Source organism: Alternaria arbusti (genome assembly GCF_024043155.1).
Source record: "Alternaria arbusti strain BMP 1465 chromosome Unknown scaffold_1, whole genome shotgun sequence".
NCBI lineage: Eukaryota > Fungi > Ascomycota > Dothideomycetes > Pleosporales > Pleosporaceae > Alternaria > Alternaria arbusti.
In genome coordinates this window covers 3515843-3539379 of record NW_026249941.1, presented here as the reverse complement: position 1 = coordinate 3539379, position 23537 = coordinate 3515843, and the positions used below count along the sequence as shown (strand labels likewise).

General features: G+C 52.5%; 9 protein-coding genes across 9 annotated transcripts; 6 read left to right on the top strand and 3 right to left on the bottom strand.

The window, feature by feature from the left end:
- Positions 1-3338: 3338 nt before the first annotated feature.
- J4E86_001286 (uncharacterized protein) lies at positions 3339-4732 on the top strand (the record flags this gene model as incomplete). Its single annotated transcript, XM_051441856.1, has 4 exons — positions 3339-3630; positions 3755-4063; positions 4127-4223; positions 4279-4732. 4 exons carry the CDS (start codon positions 3339-3341, stop codon positions 4730-4732), a joined length of 1152 nt encoding a protein of 383 aa, XP_051308027.1.
- Positions 4733-5492: 760 nt separating this feature from the next.
- On the top strand, positions 5493-6167 carry J4E86_001285 (uncharacterized protein; the record flags this gene model as incomplete). The annotated part of the gene is made up of 1 exon (XM_051441855.1): positions 5493-6167. The coding sequence occupies one exon, from the start codon at positions 5493-5495 to the stop codon at positions 6165-6167; it is 675 nt and encodes a 224-aa protein (XP_051308026.1).
- A 1735-nt stretch (positions 6168-7902) lies between these two features.
- J4E86_001284 (uncharacterized protein) lies at positions 7903-9846 on the bottom strand (the record flags this gene model as incomplete). The annotated part of the gene is made up of 1 exon (XM_051441854.1): positions 7903-9846. One exon carries the CDS (start codon positions 9844-9846, stop codon positions 7903-7905), a length of 1944 nt encoding a protein of 647 aa, XP_051308025.1.
- Positions 9847-11529: 1683 nt separating this feature from the next.
- On the bottom strand, positions 11530-12623 carry SPE3 (putrescine aminopropyltransferase; the record flags this gene model as incomplete). The annotated part of the gene is made up of 4 exons (XM_051441853.1): positions 11530-11807; positions 11905-12293; positions 12345-12525; positions 12593-12623. 4 exons carry the CDS (start codon positions 12621-12623, stop codon positions 11530-11532), a joined length of 879 nt encoding a protein of 292 aa, XP_051308024.1.
- A 530-nt stretch (positions 12624-13153) lies between these two features.
- J4E86_001282 (uncharacterized protein) lies at positions 13154-14101 on the top strand (the record flags this gene model as incomplete). Its single annotated transcript, XM_051441852.1, has 2 exons — positions 13154-13384; positions 13439-14101. The coding sequence occupies 2 exons, from the start codon at positions 13154-13156 to the stop codon at positions 14099-14101; spliced, it is 894 nt and encodes a 297-aa protein (XP_051308023.1).
- A 267-nt stretch (positions 14102-14368) lies between these two features.
- Positions 14369-15426, top strand: J4E86_001281 (uncharacterized protein; the record flags this gene model as incomplete). Its single annotated transcript, XM_051441851.1, has 4 exons — positions 14369-14393; positions 14446-14818; positions 14879-15014; positions 15067-15426. The coding sequence occupies 4 exons, from the start codon at positions 14369-14371 to the stop codon at positions 15424-15426; spliced, it is 894 nt and encodes a 297-aa protein (XP_051308022.1).
- Positions 15427-16134: 708 nt separating this feature from the next.
- J4E86_001280 (uncharacterized protein) lies at positions 16135-17851 on the bottom strand (the record flags this gene model as incomplete). Its single annotated transcript, XM_051441850.1, has 3 exons — positions 16135-16178; positions 16274-17208; positions 17274-17851. 3 exons carry the CDS (start codon positions 17849-17851, stop codon positions 16135-16137), a joined length of 1557 nt encoding a protein of 518 aa, XP_051308021.1.
- Positions 17852-19864: 2013 nt separating this feature from the next.
- On the top strand, positions 19865-21115 carry J4E86_001279 (uncharacterized protein; the record flags this gene model as incomplete). The annotated part of the gene is made up of 4 exons (XM_051441849.1): positions 19865-20033; positions 20086-20273; positions 20321-20500; positions 20549-21115. The coding sequence occupies 4 exons, from the start codon at positions 19865-19867 to the stop codon at positions 21113-21115; spliced, it is 1104 nt and encodes a 367-aa protein (XP_051308020.1).
- A 340-nt stretch (positions 21116-21455) lies between these two features.
- On the top strand, positions 21456-22986 carry TUB4 (gamma-tubulin; the record flags this gene model as incomplete). The annotated part of the gene is made up of 4 exons (XM_051441848.1): positions 21456-21463; positions 21519-22113; positions 22160-22549; positions 22597-22986. The coding sequence occupies 4 exons, from the start codon at positions 21456-21458 to the stop codon at positions 22984-22986; spliced, it is 1383 nt and encodes a 460-aa protein (XP_051308019.1).
- Positions 22987-23537: the final 551 nt, after the last annotated feature.

The following is a 23537-nucleotide window of genomic DNA, read 5'->3' as shown; positions in this document are numbered from 1 at the left end:
TATTATGCGGACTCATGGACTCGGCTCTTGCGTGCGGGTACAAACTACAGGCGTGCTCTTCTTATCTTGAACTCTAAAATTGAAAAACAAAAGGGTTACGCTATATGATCGACCTTCGGCCGCTGTTCCCAAAAACCAGTTTTGTCAGAGACATGTCATGTCGTGCTGGGTGGTGCTTTGCGACATCAAACCAGGTTCTGAAATCTACATGGTCTGCACAAAAGCTTGTCAAGCAGTGTCTTATGCCGTCCGTAAAGTCTGCAGCATTCCTTCATGGCGTGCTCGTCTTTCCCTGGTTTTCTCGTCGGGTATATAAAGCATCTGTCCGGGATATCTTCCTATTCTCCAACACACTACTCCGACAGGGGGGCTTTACCAAAAGAACCCGAACATCCCTTTATGTCTGCGCGAGAATTTTTCCCCCCGACATAAGTCTCAAAACCGACCACCGGTATAAGGATGACCTGTCCGTGCTGTTCGAGTCGACAAAATGCGACTGCCATTATGTATATGGTTAGAGAGGCCGAAAGAGCCGAATTGGACGCTATGGAGAGATAACGCCGCAGGTGGTTAAAAGGCCTGTCTTCACCGGGCATGGAGTGGGGAGTGCTTCGCTTGTTCAACTTGTCCGTACACCTAAAACGCCACTTCGGAATACTGATGGCGACCGCTTGTCAACGCTTCTGTTGCGCACTTGCTTTCGAAACTCTCATAGAAGATATCCATGTTCTGGAAGCAGCCTCCAAAATTCACACCTTAGTATCGATGTGGTCGAGCGTGTTTTCTGCACTCTAAAAAAGTTCACCGGATATATTCATGTTGCTACGTCTCAGACTCTGGCTGCTTGCTATGTTGATGTTAGCGCGAGCTGCTTATAAAAGAGTCTTGCTGCCGCAAGAGCACTAATCTCTTCCTTCATACCATCTCCAGCCAAAAGCCGAGACATTACCAAAAATACATTTGCAGATACACTATGTTGTTCGGCGCTCCGGTTCTCTTCCCTGGCCAGCGTCCAAAATCAAGGACACAAGCGTGCATGTTTCGCCTTTGCCAGTCGGCACATTCTTCAATATGTAAGAAGAGAAAAGCTCGATACCGAATTCTTCATGTTGTGGCGCGCGCGGTTGGTCTTAAAGCCTTGGTTTCGATGTTTATGACTTGTAGATGAACCACGCAATAGTCATGGAGGGCTTCCTGATTATCCTGCAAAATCACATCATTTGAAAAGAGTGTGAGAAGCCGCTGGCTCCAAAAACACCGCCGATTTCTTCCCACGTCACGGCTTCGAAATCAGCAACAACCCCGACATGAACTCTTTTGAAGCACTGCGCAGGTGGTGTATGGACCTGAGTCGATGGTTCCCAGCTCTATTCCATGAATCTGGTCGGTAATTCTACTTGAAGCATAGTCTGGCAAAGCCAGTGGGACTCACTATATAAGCCCTATTCTTTGCGCAGTCCTCGCTCCAACTTCAAAATCATGTTTTTTCTTTCAAGATACTAAAAAGAGTTCCTGAACGCACTATGGAGCTTGCTCCGTGCTGGCACCGTTGATGTACTAAAGTGGTGTTTTCTCCGCGCCGAAATATCTCAGGAAACGCATCATGTCTGCGGAGATAGTCTGGAGTGCCTGCAAAATCGCGACTCTGGGTTCAATATGTTAGATTGGGAAAGAGACCCTGCTAAGTTTGTTATCATAGGGTGGATAGAGTGCGCCTTTCACGCTGGTCGGGACACATATTTAGTCCGAGCTGGTTGTTAAAATGTAATCTTGATATGCCGTCTGATTGCGATAGCTTTGATAGGATTTTGTCGTGGCTAGATGAAGTGGGGATGACGAAGCGCCGATGGGGTGTTGACAAATTCGCTGGACCGACTTGGTTGAACGTAGATCAGAGCCACTGAGGAGATTAACAGACAGATAAGAAAGTCAAACAGATAGTTCGTGAACGGGTCTACGACTAGGTATAGTAGCACCAAGTACAGTCGTATTTCGCATTTCGCAAGACTCTTAGCATGGGGTAGTAGTTTGGTGGTGCTCAGGGTCTGACAAAAACACGAAATACGAAACACGAAGAACGTGACTGGCGATGGTAGTGAACGCGACTACACCTATCTTCACTGTCTTCGGCGATTTATGCCGCGCCCATATAACGGAGTACGTCGTTCTGGCGTCCTGGTAGACGGCCACTAACGGGTTCTCAAATGTTTAGCGACGGAACGGAGTCTGGGTCCTTCAACGACTTCCGGTCGATTACGCCACCGATTGTTTTCCCTTCGTCCCAGGACGAATCAGCCACAGGCGGACTGTTCTCCAGGATCTATCCGCATGTTCCAACGCGACACTACATTAGTAGGTGCCTTTGGCGAGTCTCTACCACGTGAAACTTCAGGCACATACTGATTCGGACAGGGTTGACGTGCATCCTGAAAGAGGACCCCGGATAGTGTCAGGCCGAGATGTGAGCCACCGTAGCGCGCCTCGGGGGTCCGATGGTGTACCTGATAATTGCTTTTTTGGCAGATTTTGAGCCTCAAACAACTTTCAGGGGTCAGTAACTAGCAAACTGCATGATGATGTCGATGGGGTACTGGGGACAATAGCATGTTGCCGGGCTTCCCTATTGATGCCGAGTGACATTTGAATGGCGAGCGTTCAGGGTAGGAGCAGTTGAACCGAGGCAGCAGCAGCAGCAGCAGCAGCAGCAGCAGCAGCAGCAGCAGCAACAACAATACTACCATTATCAAGGGATTTCTGACACCCCCCATCATCCAACTTCTCTGTTGTTGCCATTGCGCACCTTTAGGATAGGTTGGAGGGTAGGAATGTAGACATTCACTCGCCGGTGACGCTAGGCATTTGCCGACTGCCCAAGCCAAAAGTCTCTATCCACATTAACTTGACATCATCTGTTGCCCTGTTGAAAACGTTAAGAGACAACCCCGACAACGTCCCATCTCTAGACTAATACCAGAGTCGCGCTGTAGGAACCCTCGATGCACTCATCAAAAGTTTAAAGTTGTCCAGAGTACGCTCTAGACGTTCTCCAGCACGTGGCAGCGGATGAAGTTCCGATCGACGCTATGTTGGCGAGATGCCGATTCCCGTCCACAGGCACCATCATGATGGTGCATGTTTAAACTTCCCGCCCACAAATACCATCAAGATCGTGTATGGCTAAACTTTGTCGGTGCCATGAACCCGGGAGCATCTCCGCAGATGGTGTTTGAGATCCTTTACCTATACCTCGCGAGCCAGCATCTGTATTTCGAGCAGCACCCAGTCCAGTCTCGTGCTCGCATACAACACTCATTCGCTGAGCGCCTCCAGTCCACGCGATGTTGAACGATCCTTACCGACCCGGTGTCGTGAGCGAGCCTTGGGGACCACTCATCTCACCCGATTACACAGAAGACGAGTTCACCAATCTCGATGTCCTTGTCGCTTCCATTCCATGGGCCCTCACGTTGGCAAACGTTATACTCGCTTTGTGGCAGATCTACCATCAAACCAAACTGGCGAAAACTCCGATTCGAAGTCCTTATTTATGGATGGCCTGGTTGGAGCTGGGGGCTTGTTTTGCGTTGGGTCTTGTTGGCTACCTGCATGTGCTGAAACACATTCCAGCGAGTGAGTATCATTCATGCCCCCGAAGACACTGTGTTGATAGTTTGCAGGCTTTGCTTTCTACTTTGGAATTTGTAAGTTGCATTTACCGAATTGATCCTTCCGTTACTGTACTAATGCTGCATAGTGGCCTGCTGGAGCTTCCAGGTCATGCTTCTTTTCCAGATTATCGTCAATCGCATCAGAGTTATTGATGTTAACCGCAAGCACGGCGAAAACATTTTTATCGCAGTAACTGTCTATATCACAGTAGTGATCATCAGCGGCTTCATTATTTGGATCCCAGCCCGGATGCAAATTAGCCACTATTGGGAGTTCATCTCAGCGGCTTGGGATCGCACTGAGAAGTGTCTGTTCCTCATTATCGATTTGGCGCTCAACTGGTACTTCTTGAGAATGGTGAAGAACAATTTGATCCGCAACGGTCTCACAAAGTGTAAGCCAATCCATGCGCATGCTACATTACAAGGTCATCGCTGACATTAACGCTTACATTTAGACAACAAAATCGTTCAATTCAACCAGCGCATCATCGTTCTGTCGATCCTAATGGATGTCATGCTTATCGCCGCTACCGCTATTCCCAAAGCCTTCGTGTGAGTCATTCTTCACCTGTTTGTCTAGCTCCATTTTAACGATTCGCCATCTCAGCTACGTCCAATTCCACTCGCTGTGCTACCTCGTTAAGCTCAACATCGAAATGGCCATGGCCAACCTGATCAGACGCATTGCCATCTCAAACTTCAACCGAACCGGTGCAGTACACGAGTTCAAGGATCCGTCTACGTATGCATCGGAATCTTATCACAACACCTTCGTCTCCAATCGCGGCAGTGTCCAGCTCGGCAGCGTCGGCAACATCAAGGCAACGACACACTACACCGTGACATCCGAGGCCAACCCATTCCCAAACAGGGGGCGTCAACCTTCGCGTGTCGAGGTGGATATCTCCAAGGGGAACACGGACAGCTATAATGGGACGAACCGACCGGTGATTGTCATTGAGGAGCCGGAGACGAAGAGCTTGGACGGCACGACAGAGGTCGCAGAGAGTTATCACACTGACGATGAGACTGTGCTCGTAGAGAAGCGGGGCCATTGGTGATGTAGACTCGATCGATTTCTCCGCAATATTTGCTTCGATGATGATTGCAACACAGCTCAAGCCTTCGCATCGCGGCACATGATTACGGAAATCCCTCCAACCGACTAGTACTCGATGACACCGGTGCCCGCGCCAGTTCTCGGAACTTTGAGCCTACTTTAGGGTTGCAGCACGGAGTACTTGTGCAGATTTTCAACGAACCCATTGGGTTGTGCCACGACAAGGATGCTGGGACATGGTGTGCAGCCGATACAGGAGGAACGGTTTGGTCATTTACTGAGGATGGCAGTAGTAAGACCATCGTGTTCCATAGTCTGGCTAGAATGCCGTTGTCTCTAATAGTAATGATAACGAGCGGTGGGGACTTCCTTCCGTTTTCACCTCACTCGACCTCAACACAGCAAGCAACGTTCATAACTTCGTATGCACATTTCTCACTCTATTAATCATCGAGAAGTTCCACTTATGCTCCAGACACCTGTGGCATTCGTCAGAGTTCAGAGCCATGCGCATGTAGTAGCCTGGTACATCAGCTTCGCTCACCGTGCCACATACCACCTAACCTATCTGATACTAGCGCAAGGCTGCAACGGTAGGAACGCCCGTGATGATAGCGTCTTAATATGCTGAACAGACTGCTCTTATTTAATACTTCAACTCCACCTATTTCGCCTTCCCAGAAACCATATACGTCTACCAACACTCACTCATACGTACACATTTGCCCAAGCCACTCCTCACCTCTATCTTTCCCGCCGCTATGGAACAAATCACAAAGTTCGTCGACCACCTGTACCAGTACCCAAGAGTCGACCAGCTCCACGCGTACCCTGAAGATTGGGATGACAAGTCGCAAGAGGACAAAAACCAGTTTATGGAACAGTTTCTGGAGCATTGGGGCTACACGATTTACAGAACATACTATGGCCCTGGATCTGATGAGCAGTGGAAAAAGCTGCTCAAAACCATCACCGACGGTGTGGGAAAAGGCCTCGCCGAACTGGAGGAGGCGGACAAGAAGCCTGACGCTGTCACGAAAGCGAGGGATTGGTTTCGACTTGATGCACGTTCCCTTCCCATCACCTTGAACGGATTGACACTGGAAGATCTCCGGCAAGTGTATCGGGAAGGAAGTGGGGGCCAGCCGATGAGGGGGTTACAGCCTATGAACTGGGGCACCGCTATATTCATGGTGGCGGATGCCCAAGTGCTACAAGATCCTGATCTCAGTCTACTGAAAGTTGCGGACGCGAAGTATGACCCTGTTGCTGCTGTGCCAAAGAATTCCCGGGTTGGTCCGCAGCGATACTTTGGATGGTTCACTATCCCACCGACAGAGGTTTTGGACTTTTACAATGAGATGGATATATTCACATTTGAGCAAACCTTCAACCATGCATTGCCAGGAACACACTGGGATGTGGGTTGCAAATGAATGGAAGTAATAGACTACATCTGTGTGTCGGAGGTGGGTAGAACAGAGAAAATGAAGTTATGGTCACTGCGAGAGGGCAGTTGCAACGCTCACCAAGCGCAGGCATCCCTAGGGCAAAACTGTATTTGAGTGAAGTGTATCAATGCAAGTCTACCAACCAACCCCACCACGACTACCACCTTTACCGATTTCCATGCCTTGGTAGTCTCAATCAACGTCCATGTTACGACCTACTTCCATCTCTTCGCTCATAGCGATTTAAACAAGTAGGACATCCCGATAAAACCTATACCCAGTCCGAGCATGGCAACACTAAATGTTACACGATACTCTCTCTCGAAGTCCCTCTGTTTTCTCTGCTCTCTCTTCTGCCGTCCCTTCTCCCGCCGTTCCCGCCGCTGTGCACGCTCGCGGACGCTTTCAACATCACGCACCAGACTCCGTACAACCCGTTTCGCCTCGCGCTCAGATACCTCATGTTTTGCAGCAAGTTGCTTGATGAGGAGTTTCTTTATCAAATCCGCCCTTTCGCGGCGGGCAGCTTCGAGGCTTTGGGTACGAGCATTGTAGTTTTTCTCGCTGTCGGCGCCAGAGTAGTCTGTTGGCGGAGTGGCTGCGCGTGTGAGATAGTATTTTTCTATCGCTTTGACTAATTTGTCGTCTGGCAGGAATGGTCCTCCGGTAAGAGGTGCTTTGAGGTAGACACGTTCGTGTGCTGTAAAGGGGCAGGTGGCGCAGTGGAGTGCTGGATTGTGGACGATGCGTTTTGCAACGGGTTTCGAGACGGGCGTTGCAGAAGAGGACGCCAGTCGTAGTTGTCGCGGAAGTAGGCTTAGAACAGGCATTGTAGAAGATGCCAGTAGTTGTCGCGAAAGTGGGCGTGAGGCGTTCAAGATGCGTGTGCGCATCATGGGTAGAAGAAACGACATTATGGTGAGACTGGGTAGTTTTGATAGTTAAGACGACCTCGGGAGATGATTATGGGTATGTGAGCTGTTTGAATTATTTTTTTCTGTATGCCATGTAGGCAGCAAGATAATATTTATCCGGTCGTGACAGTCATCTGGTTCTCTGCGGTTTTCCGTTACAGTACCACGGTTCCAGGGAAGACACTCCCACCGACCGTGATACATCGGGAGGGACCGGCTTGGAGACCACCCATGCATTCCTCCATACAGGCTATGACAATAGTAATCGCGCACGGAAAGAGGTGCTCGCAGAGAATGATTGCATATACCACCTACATGCGCGGGCTGGGGCGCCGGGTTGGCGGACGCGCTCGTAGATGATGCGCTCAGAGACAAGCTTGATAATCAGTTAGATGTTCAAAAATCCTAGTGCAAGACGCATCAAAAGAACAAAAACATATCGTAGCCAACGGGAGGCAGGCAAAGTCGCCAAACCAACCACTTCTCCATTGATCACAACCACCACCACTATCTTCTAACATCTACATGCTTTCTAAGGATATCATAGCTCTCGCAATATACGCTCACCAACAAACCAACGCAAGCGAATGACGTGAAAAAATGCTGTAGAAAGATGCATGCTTATGTGACTGACGTCTACTCAAACGACCATCATATACACAACCAAAAAGGAAACCACCGGGACCCGCCCAAGCAGCAATGACGATGCGTGAGTGGATGACCAGTGGGAAGAGAATAGACAACGTTCCCCTATCCGTCATATACACATCCACCTCTTTTGCAGGCAGGCAAGGGGATGACAAAGCCTACAAGAAAGGTAGCACGACACCCTTCCTCATCGGACTGCCCCTACCATCCACCGTGCTCCCCTCAGCACTGTATCCAGAATCGCGATCAACGTCGTCGTTATCAAAGTCGATATCGAAATCCGGTTCTTTTTCCTCCTCAGCTTCCTCGCCGTCCTCATCACCGTCCCACGCTTTCTGTGTCGCGCCGCGCGAGTTCCAGCGTAGCGTGCGGCTGATGCTATCGAACCACTCGGTGGGCTGGGAGAGGACGGTGGGGAAAGGGTACTGGGAAGCAGCGATGGTGACGTGGTCGCCCTGGCGGAGCTCGACGCGGCCCTTGCCGTCGAAGGCGCAGTAGGCGGTTGCGCGCGACTTGAGGGGCACCGCGATGCGGAGGAGCATGCTGTCGTTGAGGAGCATAGGGCGGAAGGAAAGGGTGTGCGGGCAGATGGGGGTGAGGAGGATGGCGGGGATGTCTGGGTGCACAAGCGAGCCGCCTGCGGAGAGGGAGTAGGCGGTTGAGCCCGTGGGCGTGGAGAAGATGACGCCGTCGGCTTGGACTACGGTCAACAGGTTGTTGTCGCCGTAGAGCTCGAGGTTCGAGACGTAGGGCGATGGGCCGCGGTCGATGACGAGCTCGTTGAGGACCTCGAATTGCTCGGCTTCAATGTGCGAGGGTGAGCCTTGGGCCGCGGCGTTCTTCTGGTACCGGTATACCGTGCATGTGAAGCGCATGCGCAGGTTCACGCGCATACCCGTTTCGCACATGATCTTGTCGAGCGCGGGCCTGTACTGTGCGAACTCGAAGTTGGTGAGGAATCCGAGGCTGCCGAGTGAGAAGGAGAGGATCGGTGGCACGATGCGCTGGAAGAGCCATGAAGTGAAGAGGACGGTGCCGTCTCCACCGAGAGTAAGGACAAGGTCGAAGATCTCAGGGGTTTCCCAGCATAGATCCGGTGTCCACCAGCGGAGCATGTTCTCATAGCGTTTGTCCTTGGCCAACAGCGAGGCTGCGTCGAAGCGCTTCGACTTGCGCAGCTTGTGGTCTACGTAGACATTCACTCCCACGTCTGAGCCGTAGCGCGAGGTCGTCATGAGCCACTCTGCCAACTCGCGCGTGAGGTATACAAGGTTGTTGTCGCGCGCCTTGGTGACAATCATGACATTGCGCACCGTCATCTTGATGGGTCGGCGCTGCAACTGCTTCGAGACCTCACGGACGCTGTTCGCGGTCTGCACGAGCCTCGAATGCGATATCGTGTCGTCCTCGGCATCGCTCATCTCTTCCATGACCTTTCCAAGGTTCACGGCCTTGTCAAACTTCTTGTGGAAGAAGCATGGTGATGCGAGCGCAGCCATCTTGCTGGCGGAAAGGTCGGCCGAGTGCAGTTCCAGCTCGTTGAGCGCCTTTGCGAGTTGCGAGTGCGTGATGCTCTTTGAGCGCGCACTCTTCCCTGCGCTCTCCATTATGGCGGTGTCCATAGACTGTGACGTCGACGATGGTGGTGGCCGAGACTGCAACGCCTTAAGAATGGTCTGGCGGGGGATCGCCGAGTCGATGGAGCAGGCGTTCTTGCGGTGCTTCCGGATGCGATGCTCGCCGAAAGAGGGCACGCGCGGGAGGACGGAGAGGTTCTCGATGGACGAGGACTTGGTGATAACGGTGGGGTCGTCGTTGCGGGAGGATTCGTCCGAGGTCAGACTGGCTGGATCTTGTGTTGCAGCGGGCGTACCGCCAATTTCTTGCGTTACTACCGATGCATTATACGGCGCGTCCTGGGGGCAGTGGACGCTGGTCTGCGGAGGCTGTGGAGACTCTGGGCGGGTGGGATTATTAAATGAGGCATCGGCATCGACGGGGTTAAGGTCGGAGAAACTTGAGTTGGGCGCCTGTGGGGACAGGAGCGGATGAACCTTGGCCGGACTAAACGGCTCCCCATTCTGGTATGTTGCCGATAACATCGTCGCTTGATTCTGTCTTAGTGATCGAGCTTCGTTAAGCGCGCTTGGTGTGCAGGTTGGCGAGTGCGATATTAATCGGCGTCGTTATTCGGTTGCGGCGGCAAGTATGTTCGCAAAGTATGTACAGCGAAAGATGAACGTATCCAGACAGTTCGGTCAAAGGTAATAAATGCTCCAGGCAAAATGAAAAGGAGAGGAAGGAAGCGAGGGATTGTACTACTGCATGGGCGCGAGTCGTAACGTTGTGTGATGGCTGCCAACGGTGATCGTGTAACCCGTCGTGGAAGTAAAGATTATATTGAAGGAAGAGCCCGGCTCGACCTTGTACAAAAAAGAAGAAGAAGAAGACGTGAAGTGTGCACGACGATGTCGTGGCCGAAAGAGCGAAGGCGCAGGTGGGGAAAGAAGGTGGTGCAGCTTGAGGCAGGTATTAGGCACGATGCGAGACCTACTATATTCACTCTCCGTCTCAATGACATCTCTGCCACCGCCATTATGGAGCAGTGCCACATCACGATCCCTTGCGCCAGCCTCAAACCAAAGATTCCGCCATCTGTAGCGGCTAGCCCGCCGGCAACGTTGTGACACTTCGCGTGTCACAAACTCGTGGGTCCACGCCGGAGCATCTGCCAAACATAGAACGACGCTTCACCCCAAACCGCGATCTTGACACAGATCACAACGGCCCAGAAGTTCCTGTCATCCTGTCTTCGCAGGCACGCTCCACAGCATGGCCACACCGCTGGATTGACAGAATCCTTCGATGACCCTGAGGTTCATGGTCGAGAAGCGCTCGCTCACCGACGGGTCTCAGTTGTCGGATCATACCGACACCCTCCGTGTTTGATCCACACTTCGTTTACAAAGCCACAGCGGGTACTACGGTCAAGGGGAATTGTAATCGTGATTCAGTACGAATCGCATCACCGCAAAAGTTATGCCATCTGTCGGCTGTACTAGCGAAGTCATTTGGAGGACGAAACGACCCAACGTGGCCTAGTCCGCAGCCAACAGTAATCGGTTGCTTCGAATCTTCATCTGGTACAGGAGAGTTTTAGACGAGACAGCTCACTCCTCGCTAAATGTAGACCTCTTTGACACGTCTACCGGGCGATTGCGGACTGCATGACATTGCTGCCGTTAGTACCGATGGCCCACAGACCTCATACGCCACGCATGGCTAAGACATGGAATGGAAATGTGGCAAGCGTATACGGCACATGTCGCGTGGAACATTGAGTGAAGTGGGCTCATAACCGCTACCGACATGGTTGCAGGGCCCGTCTCCGTGTCGTTCCCGTCCACTCACAGGCCAGCGACTGTGTGTTTGCCTCAGAGCTCAAGCTGGTTGCTGAAACTCGCGCATGATAACAGCCTGCCCAGGCACCATTTCTCACTAAGCGTCCGAGAGCCTCAACTGCCGATGTCCTGGAAGCTGGACACATTGTTGTGCGCTGGCAAGTGGGGTGCGGTCCGAAGCGCAAGAAGTAACCAGACGCTTGTGGCTGTCATGTCGCCGGCTTGGTGTAGAACGTTAGTAGTTAGCAGAACAATCATGCCTGAGCGTATGCAGTCGAAAGTATCGATGTTTCGTTGGGTATGACTTTACAGTCTTTTGATATTCATCACATATCGTGGTATCTAGTGAGGTCGTAACGAAAAGAAATTCGACAAGCCAGACGCTTATTGGAGAGCCTTGCGAGCAAAGGTGGGCAGAACGAAAGCCGCCTCGTGGATCTCCTTGCTGTAGTACCTGCAAAGCTGCTCCTCCTCTTCGGTAGACCAGCTGCGAAGGGGCTTCTTGAGGTCGCGGTTGGCGTCCTTGCTGCAGACCATGAAACCGATCTGGCCGGAGGGGTAGGTTGGGATGGTGGTGTAACCGTACTCGACGTTGGGGAAGACCTCCTTGCAAGCCTTCTTGAGGTTGACAATGAGGGGCATGTGAAGCCATTGATTCTCGGCTATACAAGAACGTTAGCCATTGACCAAAGCAGCACCTTTCCGGCGCATGGCGGTCGAAAAGTGGACGTGAACTGAGCGGACTAGGAGAGGGCTTACAACCTTGGGTGGTAATGACACCGCCTTCGCGGAGCGCACCGTTGAGCAACTCGAAGTAGGACTTCTGGAAGAGAGCCTCGGCGGGACCCTCTGGGTCGCTGGAGTCGGTGATGATGACGTCGAACTCGCCCTTCTTGTCCTCGAGGAACTTGAAGCCGTCGCCGACGATAGTGGTGGTCTTGGGGTGCTCGAAGCCGACAGACATGCCGGGGAGGTATTGCTTGGAGAGGCGGATGACAGCCTCGTCGATGTCGCAGAGAGTGGCCTCCTTGACACAGTCGTGCTTGACGACCTCACGGAGGACACCGCCGTCACCACCGCCGATGACCAAGACCTTCTCGGGGTTGGGGTGGGCGTTCATGGCCAAGTGGGTGATCATCTCCTGGTATCTGCTCTACTATTAGCCATTGTCCGCATTTTCCCATCTGGTTGTGACGTACGAGAACTCATCGCGCTCGGTGCATTGGATGACGTTGTCGAGGACGAGGACGGTGCCGTAGTTGGTCGACTCGAAGATGAGGACGTCCTGGTACTTGCTCTTCTCGTGGTGAAGAACCTCCTTGACCTGGAGGGTCATGGCCTGACCGGGCCACATGCCGGAGATCTCGCGGAACCAGCCATCTATACCGAATGTCAGCAATTGAGAGGGTGTGGTTGTATGACTGCTGTAAAAGTCAAGTCTACTTACCCTTGATGGTAGGGTGTTCAATGGCAGGCATCTTGAAGGGTTTGTGTGTAGAAAAAGGAGTATAGAGTAAAGGTGATCTACGGGAGTAAACAGAAGATTGACAGAGCTGTCGCCGGATATATATGGGGACCTTCAGGTTGGCGGAGTTTTTCCTGGTGTTTGCGTTGGGCACAATTTTCTAGGCCTATGCACGTCACTGGTCGCGCGCGCCGTACCTGCCCCGCCATCCCCCACCATCATCCCGGGAAGGTCCAGCCGCAAGGCATCTACATTGGGTAGCATTATCTCCATCTCACCTCTGCACTTCATGCTGCCATCCCACGTCCCTCCTTTACGTGATTTTCGCGGGCAGACGGCGCGGATGCGACACCGAGTTGATGTAGAGGGTGGCTAAAGCAGTGCTGACAACGAGGGCGGCCGTCAGCCTGCAAGGTTCATACTAACACGCAAATGGGTGTAGACTGCAGGCAGGAGGAGCATAAAGAGCCGGGACGCAACGCTCACAATGAGATCAACACGTAGTTTCATTACCACTGGGTATCACTCAGAAGCGGCCCAAACATGACCGAAGTCGTCCTAGTGCAAGACCCAGCCCAGGAGGAACGCAGCAGAGTAGAGCAAGTTGTCTCGACCAAGGCATATGTGAAGGATCCTGAGCTACTACCATGGTACACGAAGCAACTTGAAGAGCCTAGTCCGGAAACGAGAGATCTGTTCGAAAGTTACAGCAGGATACCAGCAGCGGACATCATCACGCATATCAAACGTGTGAGAGATGAAGCATTCTCGGTCGTGAGTCTAGTCTGCCATACACAACAAGAGCGAGCTGTACTAACGATCTTGTAGTTCCCGTATCCTTGCTTGGGAAATTGGGGTTTCTTGAACTTTTCCATCGAGAAGAACCCGGCCTACCAGGAAGTCCTCAGTCGCATCAAGGACGGGGAGCAATTCCTCGACCTTGGATGTTGTATGGGCCAGGACATCCGCAAGCTGGTCCACAACGGCGCACCCTCTGAAAACACGTACGCGTCCGATGTCAAAACAGACTTCTGGGGCTTTGGCTATGATCTGTTTCTTGACAAGTCAACTCTGCAGACACGTTTCATGGAAGCCGACATCTTCGACGCCAACTCGGAGATGAAGCAGGTAAACGGCAAGATCGACATGATCAATGCCGCCTCATTCTTCCACTTGTTTGATTGGGACGGTCAGGTCAAAGCAGCTAAGCGCGTGGTCCAACTGTTGAGGCCAGTGGCTGGAAGTCTCATCGTTGGACGCCAAGGTGGCAAGCCTGAAGCCGGCAGCTTCTCACACCTCATGAAAGAGCAGACTGCTTTTTGGCACAATCCAGAGTCCTGGGCGAAGATGTGGGAGCAGGTTGGGGAGGAAACTGGAACGGAATGGAAGGCTGAAGCTGTGCTTGGTGAAGAAGATCTATCGAAGAGGATGAAGACGACGCTTGTGCCGGCCGGTACAAGGTTCATGACCTTTACTGTACGTCGGGTGTAGCGGCTTGTCGTTAAGGGTAGTATATGGTGTTGATAGATACAGTCATTGCTTCACGTACATTTGTATGCATCTCCCTCTATCTGATGACATGATGGTGGCTGCCACATGGGGATTGCGGAGCAGCAGCCAATGAGCGTCATGCAGGGTCCGAGCAGACAGGCCAAACTCAATCTGGCTTCAACACCATTGCACCTCCAATCCATAGCCCATTGATACCAAATCTTCCCGTCGCTCACTCAATAAAGTCACCTCACATATACTTCAACCATGGACCCCTACTCGCCCGAAGGAGGTTCGTCAAAGCGCCGGCCACGCCAGCTCAAGCCCCGCTAACGACTGTCCAGAGCTCATAAACATCCACTCGGCCTTCCATGCCGGCGCCTACCAGCAAGTCCTCGATTTCGACACGTCGTCCTTTTCCGCGTCAAATGCGCTGCCCGTTCGCGTCCTCAAACTCCGCAGCCAAATCGCGCTGGGCCAAGCACAAGCCGTTTCCAGCGAGCTCGCATCCGAGAAGACTCCAGATCTGGTCGCAGTAAAGCTACTGGCAGACTGTGAGCGGGGCAAAGACGTAGTGGACCAGGCGAAGAAGCTGGCAGAGCAACATGGACAGGAGAACTTGACGGTGCAGCTTTGCGCGGGCATCGTCTTGGAGAGGGCGGGCGAGACGGAGGCTGCGCTTGATGTGCTGAGCAAGCACCAGGGCAGTTTGGATGCGTACGTTGAACATTTCCTTTGCATGGACGATTTGGACAATCACGGCTAACTTTCGGACAGCGTAGCACTCATTGTACAAATCCACCTCCAACAAAACCGCACAGATCTGGCCGCAAAAGAGGCTCAGCGCGCACGAAAATGGGCACAAGACAGTCTGCTAGTCAACATTGCTGAGAGCTGGGTTGGCATGCGCGAGGTAGGTCCCCTAATACATCATTGTCACATGTCATGGCACTAACACCACTCAGGGCGGCGAGAAGTATCAGTCCGCATTCTACGTCTTCGAAGAGCTAGCCACGACCGCTCAATCCACCTCTCCACACTCGCTCGTCGCACAGGCCGTATCGGAAATCCACCTCGGCCGCCTCCCAGAAGCCGAAGCCGCTCTCCAACAAGCCATTTCCATCGACGGCACCTCAGCCGACACGATCGCAAACCTCATCGTCCTCAACACATTGCTTGGAAAGAAGGAAGAGACTGAGCAGCTGAAATCACAGCTGCAAACATCGGCCCCACAGCACAGGGCAGTCGCAGATTGGGCGAGCAAGAAGGCCGAATTTGCCAGTGCCGCCGCAAAGTACACACCAAAGTTCGAGGTTGCTTCATAGGAGGAGGACGCCTTTGCGCACTTGGTGTCTACAGGAGTGGTGTATCAAGACGTGGATGCTATGGAACGTAAGCCCAATATCAGGCCTGGAGCGACAACATTCGACGGCGCTACTTAGGATAAGCGGGATACCACGATTGTAGAACGAGAAATCACGAATATGTGGAAGCATCCGACGGTGCAAGACTTGGAGGCTGCCAGTACGTGGGCATCCGATAGCGATGATGAAAGTAAGGAATATTATAAGAACAAATAGACGACATTGCAAGCATGTTATATTAATACCTTCATGGGTTGAAGCGGTATAACGAACACAGAGAAGCACTCGTCGTGTCCTCAACGCGCTGATATTTCAGACAAAGTAAGGTTGACGAAGTACAACTCGATGAGTATTTACACCTAGAAAAGATCGAGATCTTCAACCGGCACAGAAGACATACCCTCACCTAACCCCTTCGTCATCTCACCATACATGATGCCATCCACATAGGTCTCCCCAATAAGCTGATACCCCTTCTCAAGCGGTCTCAACACGACCGGCACCTTACAGCCCAGTAGCACAACCACCTTATCCCCAGGCTCTACAGTAGAAGAACCAACCCCAAGATAACCCCCCTCAGTCGTATAAACAAACCTCTCATAGCAGACCTGCCCAGCACTATGCTCAAGCGCAGTCCACAATGGATGGAACGGCGCCGATACCGAGAAATCAAATCCCCCTCTTTCTCCCGAGCCTTCTCGGGAACTCGACGCCTGCGCTTTATTCTGTGCATCTACCAAACCAGCCTCGACATGCTCATGTAACTCCAAGCCATCCAACTCCAGATTTCGCATACTGCGCCACGCACGCTCGAAACCTGATGCTCGCATGTAGAAGGGAAGAGGCCGATCGAGAGTGTTGTCAGCTTCATACGGTGCTGTCGTGTCCCTCAGCTCATGCCACCGTTTCGCGAAGACGATTTTGAATTCGGGAGGAGGTGCGCCCCACGCACCCATGCGATTCGTATTCGCAGTGATTGTCCTGACCAACGCTTCAAAGGCAGCGATTTGTGTTCCGTACGCGTTTTTCTTGCATCGAGATTGGCGGAGAGACGTTGGTCTGTCAGTCCACCATGGATCGCCTGCGACACCATCCACGGTATCGATGACGACTCCCTTACACCTCAGAAAGATGCCAGGTTCGATCCTGTCGCTCGAAATAGTCGCAACAGCCGCCGCGCCACCCGCCGCATCGAAGAACGGCCACTGCTTCCCCGTGTACAGCGAAGTAAGCATATACTGCGGTTTCGAAGGCCCCCAATCCGGGAGCCAAGAAGGGAGCGCATGATACGCCCTCGGTTGCATACCCGCAAGGCAGACGACATAAAGATCTTGCTTCTGCTTGATGAACTCTTTCAGGAACGTGAACCAGATGTCCTCGGCCTTGGCATCGTAATCCGGCGGACACAACTCAATCAACTCGCGTCCACTGAGTCCAATCTTGGCAAATAGGTGATCCCGCGGGTCTGTCGCGTTGGTCAGTCTAGTCATCTGCAGTGTGGCCAAGGCGGAAAGCTGTTCTCCTTCTTGCAGACGCCGGCGTAGGTTCATTAGGTTTCGGGCTGGGTCTAGCACGCGTGGGTTGATGTCTACGGCTCGTGTGAGAGCGGTGACGCGCTCGTTCTTTGAGGGCGTGAATTCCATGAAGATGAGGTGGTCGGCTGCTTCTAGGGCGTCGGCGGAGAGACGTCGCGTGCCGCAGATGAAGACTACGTCTTTGGCTAGGGCGAACTCTTGTACTATCCTGTGAGGTGGGTGTACGAAGTCAGTCAATGTCTCATATGCTGTTTGTATAGAGATAGTACCAACCATGCTCTTTTCCACCAGTTTCGCGCCATTAGGGCCCGTAGGCCTTCCCATGTGGGGTATGTATCCGGATGCATGCCTTCGTTTCCAAGCCACGGTCCGATACCTTCTTCGTTAGAACGACTAGCTAGGTTGGCGAGAAAGTCCATGGCCAGATTACTTCCTTTGGCAGGCGGACCCAGCCACGCCCACACATTCGTCGCGTTGGAGAAGATTTGCCGCATGAGCGTGACTTGGATGTTGCGCTCAGGTATGTTATTCTGGTCTATACACAGGGCATCAGCCCAGATACACTGCGGGACTTCGAGACGGATAGACCGCAGTGCTTTGGCTAGATTCTGGTGGAGGAACGTCTCGTGTCCGTCCACATCCACGGATTCGAGCAAATCATCGTTGTCGTCGTTGCCTTCAAGCTTGGACGCCCACGTGTACGAAAGTGCGGCGTAGGACGCTTCTGGGTGTTCTACGTTGTCGTGGAAGACGTGCACTCGCAGTGGGGCGGTTATTGATACGGCAGGGATGAGGATTAGCAGCCGAAACTCTTTCTCCGCTAGAGGTCGGTACTCTAGTAGCGAAGACATGATGGCCGCCGCGGAGCTCGCGGTATGCTAGGGGTTGGTCATTGCTTCTAAACCCGGGTTTCTGGGAGGCCGGTCTTTAAACTAGGTCAAAGTCGTGGCATCGGCTAGCTGTTTGCGTAGGAATGCTCAAGTGCTGACGGGCGCAAGTGGTGTGATGTCACAAACAGGTGCAATACCAAGGACTGCCTACGTTCAGCCTTATCAGCGTGGAAGGATCGTTGAATGAGAGAGCATATGAAGCCACAGTTGTTAAGACTAGATGTACCTAGTAATTTTCCGTTGGTTGACGTGAAGTTGATAGATCATGCTATCGTGATGTTTACCCCACAGTGACTGTGAAGGACCCTGGTGCACGAGCCACCCGGGTACGGATTAGATATCGCGCAAGGCTGAAGGATATCTTCGCCCCCACACTCTTCTCGTATCTGTAATCAGTTTAGTAGGACGGATCCAAGCTGACGAGGAAAGAGACTCATCTCTTCAATTGGAGGGCTCGACTTGATGGAGTTTTCTGTAGATTCCAGGATCTGATAGCCGCGGGAGACGATACAAACACAGTCAAACAGCCTGCGCTCCATAGCTGTACGCGCGAGATGCTCCTGATTCAGTACGAAGAGTACACACTTCGATGGCTACCATTGTAGTCGGCTCTGAGGACTAGACGGACTTGACAAATTCAGACGATCAGTTTTTCTGTGAGCTGAGAGGCTCTCGTGAGGCTTTGGAAGTAGTACCTGGGTACCTAAGTTGAAAGCAAGATCTTAGCCTGAACAATACATATTACACCAACAATATCTGGCGTACATGCCCGTAAACATAACTATGCCGGTTCATCTCAGTATAATGAGTATACAAGGCCTTGGGATCATTTAGCGAGGTAGGTATCAGTAAGGCCACCGACCAGCCTATTTCCAAATTCCGCGCCCTCGCCAAAGATGGCCTCAGACACGCCGCCAGAATACTAAGATCACCACTACATCGCGCGAACAAACATCGCATCGGCCCCGCGTCTGCGAAAAAAGCGGATCCAGATAGACACGCAAGATCCACGTGAAGCGATTAGATAGGTAATCTTAGAACATCCGCATGCCCGCGCCGCCACGCCCGAGCGGTCAACGGCATGCGCAATTTTTACTAAAACCCTTGCATACAACAGGATGATATGTACGTGCCGTGCATACGGGAAAGTCATCTTCCTGACAGCAAACCCGTGCGGCATGCGTGCGCAGCTGCACGCAAGGCAAGCTAGCCAGGACCTGATCGACGCGCCACGCGCATTTAGCGGTAGATCAACCACGGCACCGGATCTGATGGAATTTCACCAACCTTGACAGCTTGACAGTACCATCCTTCGCTGTCCGCGGTGTCCATTTACGCCGGGCGGTAAAAGACGCATGATGTTGCGTAGGGAGAGGGATAATCCCACTTTCTAATAACACATCATACAATCGCGTTATCTGACACGTAACTTGCTGAGACAAGGGGGGTTGCATACCTGCAACTCCAACTGTTAGTGGCGCCCGGGAGCTGATACATCCGGAGCTCGATGGCTCCATCTTGGAACGAAGCTTAGCCTGGCTTGCCAGCCAATGCGGGACAGGCTGTGTCTCCATCCGTCTGCAATTTGCAGCTACCTATGCCCGTTGCGGTAATGTGGGTGGCTGATTCTGGGACGGATTCGGTATCCTGGAGTGCAGTTGTGTGGGTTGGGATGATGGGTCCTGCTGCACGGCGCATTTTTGTTGTGTGTTGCGGCCAGAGAGGGCGCGTTCGGCGGCCGAACGTAGGGAATGGATCGTAGAGATCCCGCGCCGCAAATTTGCCTTGCGGGTGGATGTGTGGAGAGGGAGATTGTGTGTTTGTTTGCCGTTATAGATCTGTATCTTTTGTCCTCACGTTCAAGTCGCGCATACGTTCGTTCGTTGTCCTTCGCTGTACATTGCCCGAATACCACGCTACCCAAAGTTTCCGCTCCGTCCGCTTTCGGAACCGCCACGCTAGAAGCACATCGTCATGTCTGAGGTCAGGATAGACACCGAAAGCGCTTTCGACGTGCAAACACCGTTGCTCGAGAAGAAAAAGATGGTTGTAGGAGTACCGCCGGTGTTTGAGAGCCTCACGAAGCAGCTCGACAAGATTGTAGAGCAGCCACTACTCGGCCCGAAGACCAAGTTCCCCGCAGGTAGGAAACCTACTGAGTTCTGGTGGCGAATGTAAATTGACCAGCTGGATAGCTACGTTTGCGTTTGCGCGTAAAGATGTGTCAGGCAGGCGGCTACCGCAGGCTATTGCCCATCGAGGGTACATGGCCAAGCACCCCGAGAACACTATGGCCTCGTTAAGAGGAGCGGTCGAGGCAGGCGCAGATGCTCTTGAGACAGACATTCATCTGACGAAGGACGGTGTAGTCGTATTGTCGCATGTGAGTTTATCAGATCTTACCCCGATCGTATACTGACCATTCTGTAGGACAGAAACTTGAGAAGATGCTTTGGCAGGCCCGAAAAAGTTATAGATTGCGACTATGAGTTTATAAGCAAGCTGAGAACGCTGCAAGCACCTCATGAGCCGATGCCTCGTCTTATTGATTTGCTCGAATATCTTGCGCAACCTGGATTGGAAGACATCTGGGTATTGCTCGATATCAAGGTATGTTGTGCTAGCCGAGTTGTACAAGCACTTGCTGACGCGATACAGCTCGATAACGATGCCGACGATGTGATGCGCTTGATTGGTGAAACAATCAATAGCGTGCCTGCTGCTCCATCCAGACCGTGGAGTAAGCGCATTGTGCTTGGGTGCTGGGCAGCCAAATTTCTTCCGCTATGTTCGCGATATCTGCCCGGCTTCTCGATTTCGCATATTGGCTTCTCAACACTCATTGCGTCACATTTCTTCAGTGTGCCGAACGTCTCGTCCAATATGGCCCAGGCCATCCTCATGACGCCATGGGGCAAGATGTTCATTCGGCGAGCTCAGGGCGACGGTCGGCCCGTGTACGGATGGACGGTGAACTCGGAGAGCCGGATGCGTTGGGACATACGGCAGGGCCTCGACGGCGTGGTGACGGACGACCCGAAGCTATTTCTGGAGGTTCGGAGGTCATGGCACGAGGGAACCAAGGACGGCGTGACGCTGCTGATGTGGCTGGATGTGCTGCGGTATAACTTCTTCTGCATGATCTATACCTTCTTGTTCCAGTGTTATTTTGGGTTCCAGGGCAAGTCGTTAGTCAGGATAAGGGAAGAGGAGGAGGAGCAATAGACTAAGTACGCGAATATCAAGAACAACATTCAGAAGACATAGCACCTCATACAAGGAAAAAACTGAACAGGTCTGCAGACTACATCAAGTCAAAAGCGTGCAAAGTAGGTGACGCGACGTTCACGTAGACTGCAGGGTGTTCAGTTTTTTTCTAGGTTGGCGTGATAGTGTCGTCGTGAGAGTGGCGAGTATCTGGATTGGCATGGTGGAGTGAAGGCCATGGTGTTGGGTGGTATTGCGTGGAGAGCTATGACGGCAGGGTCCAAACATTTGGCGACCCGACGCGTGCACCCCGCCCAAAGCGCGTCTGCATCCCACCACGTCGCCGACCACCACCACCATGCCTAGGTACGCGCGCGTATATCTCAGACTGCGGTCACATGGTGTAGCTAATCTGTATCAGAGAAATAATAACACTGCAGGCGGGCCAGTGCGGCAACAGCGTCGGGCAGCAGTTCTGGCAGCAGCTGTGCCAGGAACACGGCATCAACCGCGACGGCAACCTCGAGGACTTCGCGACCGAGGGCGGCGACCGCAAAGACGTATTCTTCTACCAGTCCGACGACACCCGCTACATCCCCCGCGCCATTCTTTTAGATCTCGAGCCCAGAGTGCTGCACTCGATCCAGTCGAGCGCCTACAAGAACATCTACAACCCCGAAAACTTCTACATACACAAGGATGGCACCGGCGCCGGCAACAACTGGGGCATGGGCTACAGCATGGGCGAGCAGGTGCACGAGGACATCCTGGATATGATTGACCGCGAGGCAGACGGCTCCGACTCGCTCGAGGGCTTCATGATGCTGCACTCCATCGCTGGCGGCACGGGATCCGGTCTCGGCTCCTACATGCTCGAACGCCTCAACGACAGGTTCCCCAAGAAGCTCATCCAGACCTACAGTGTCTTCCCCAACACGCAGGACGGCGACATAGTGGTCCAGCCATACAACAGTCTGCTGAGCATGAGAAGATTGACGCAGAACGCAGACTCAGTGGTAAGTTACCTGATGGTACTTGTATGTGTCTGTACTGACCTCCCAGGTCGTCCTCGACAATGGAGCCTTGACTAGGATTGCTGCAGACCGACTGCACGTTATGAACCCGTCGTTCGAGCAGACCAACCAGCTGGTGTCTACCGTCATGTCCGCCAGTACCACGACCCTTCGCTACCCCGGATACATGCACAACGATCTTGTTGGCATCGTCGCATCGCTCATTCCCACACCGCGCTGTCACTTCCTCATGACTTCATACACCCCCTTCTCTGGCGAGAACGTAGAGCAGGCCAAGACGGTTCGCAAGACAACCGTCTTGGACGTCATGAGACGACTGTTGCAGCCTAAGAACCGCATGGTCTCCACCAACCCCACCAAGAAGAGCTGCTACATGTCTATCCTGAACATCATCCAGGGAGAAGCGGATCCCTCAGATGTATGTTTCTCCAGATTAATTTCATGCATCTAGCTCACCAACTTCAGGTACACAAATCGCTTATGCGCATTCGCGAACGACGTCTCGCTACCTTCATACCCTGGGGCCCCGCTTCCATTCAAGTCGCGCTGACCAAGAAGTCGCCCTACGTGACCTCTTCGCACCGCGTCTCCGGACTCATGCTCGCAAATCACACGGGTATCGCCACGCTATTCAAGCGCATAGTCGCACAATACTCCACCCTCCGTAAACGTAACGCCTTCCTGGAAAGCTACAAGCGTGAAGTGCCCTTCAAGGATGGTCTCGGCGAGTTCGACGAAGCTAAGGAAGTCGTTCAAGGTCTGATTGCAGAATACGAAGAGGCCGAGGATGCCGACTACTTGACCAAAGAGACGGCGCCACCTGCAGACGAGGAAGCTGACAAGAGAGTCGGCTAGAAGTCACCTGAGCAATTATTGGATTTGGCATCGGCGTCATTGGATGGTGCAGTGGAGTCAAGGGTACCCGACTTTGAAATCTCTTTCGCGGCGTTGGCGGACACACGACGTAGGTCACAGATTTGCCGTCGGTGGGGAGTTCGTTCATCCCCGTTTTAAATCAATCGTTGTCCTGATCGTGGTCATCATAGCTGGATCTACCACGAGTATTGCAGTTTCTGTGAGCGCACTTTCATGAGAAGGCACCCGGTGTTTGTACGCAAGAGCTATGGTTTTACATCACTAGGAAAGGTAAAAGCTTTCGTATTTTCTAAATCTGGTTCGCTCTAGGCAACAGTCTATTTTCTAACCTGTTGAACGTCGCTTTCGAATGGTTGACCTGGTGACTCAACTATAGAACCTTGGGTGAAGGTGAGAGAGCAAAAGATTACTGCGCGCTAACTTTCGAGCATCAAATAACCTCTGCCAGCCTTATTCTCTTACGTCTCTTCCTTCTCACAACACAGCAATTAACTGCCTACCTCAAGATTGGTTTACACTCACTATCAACT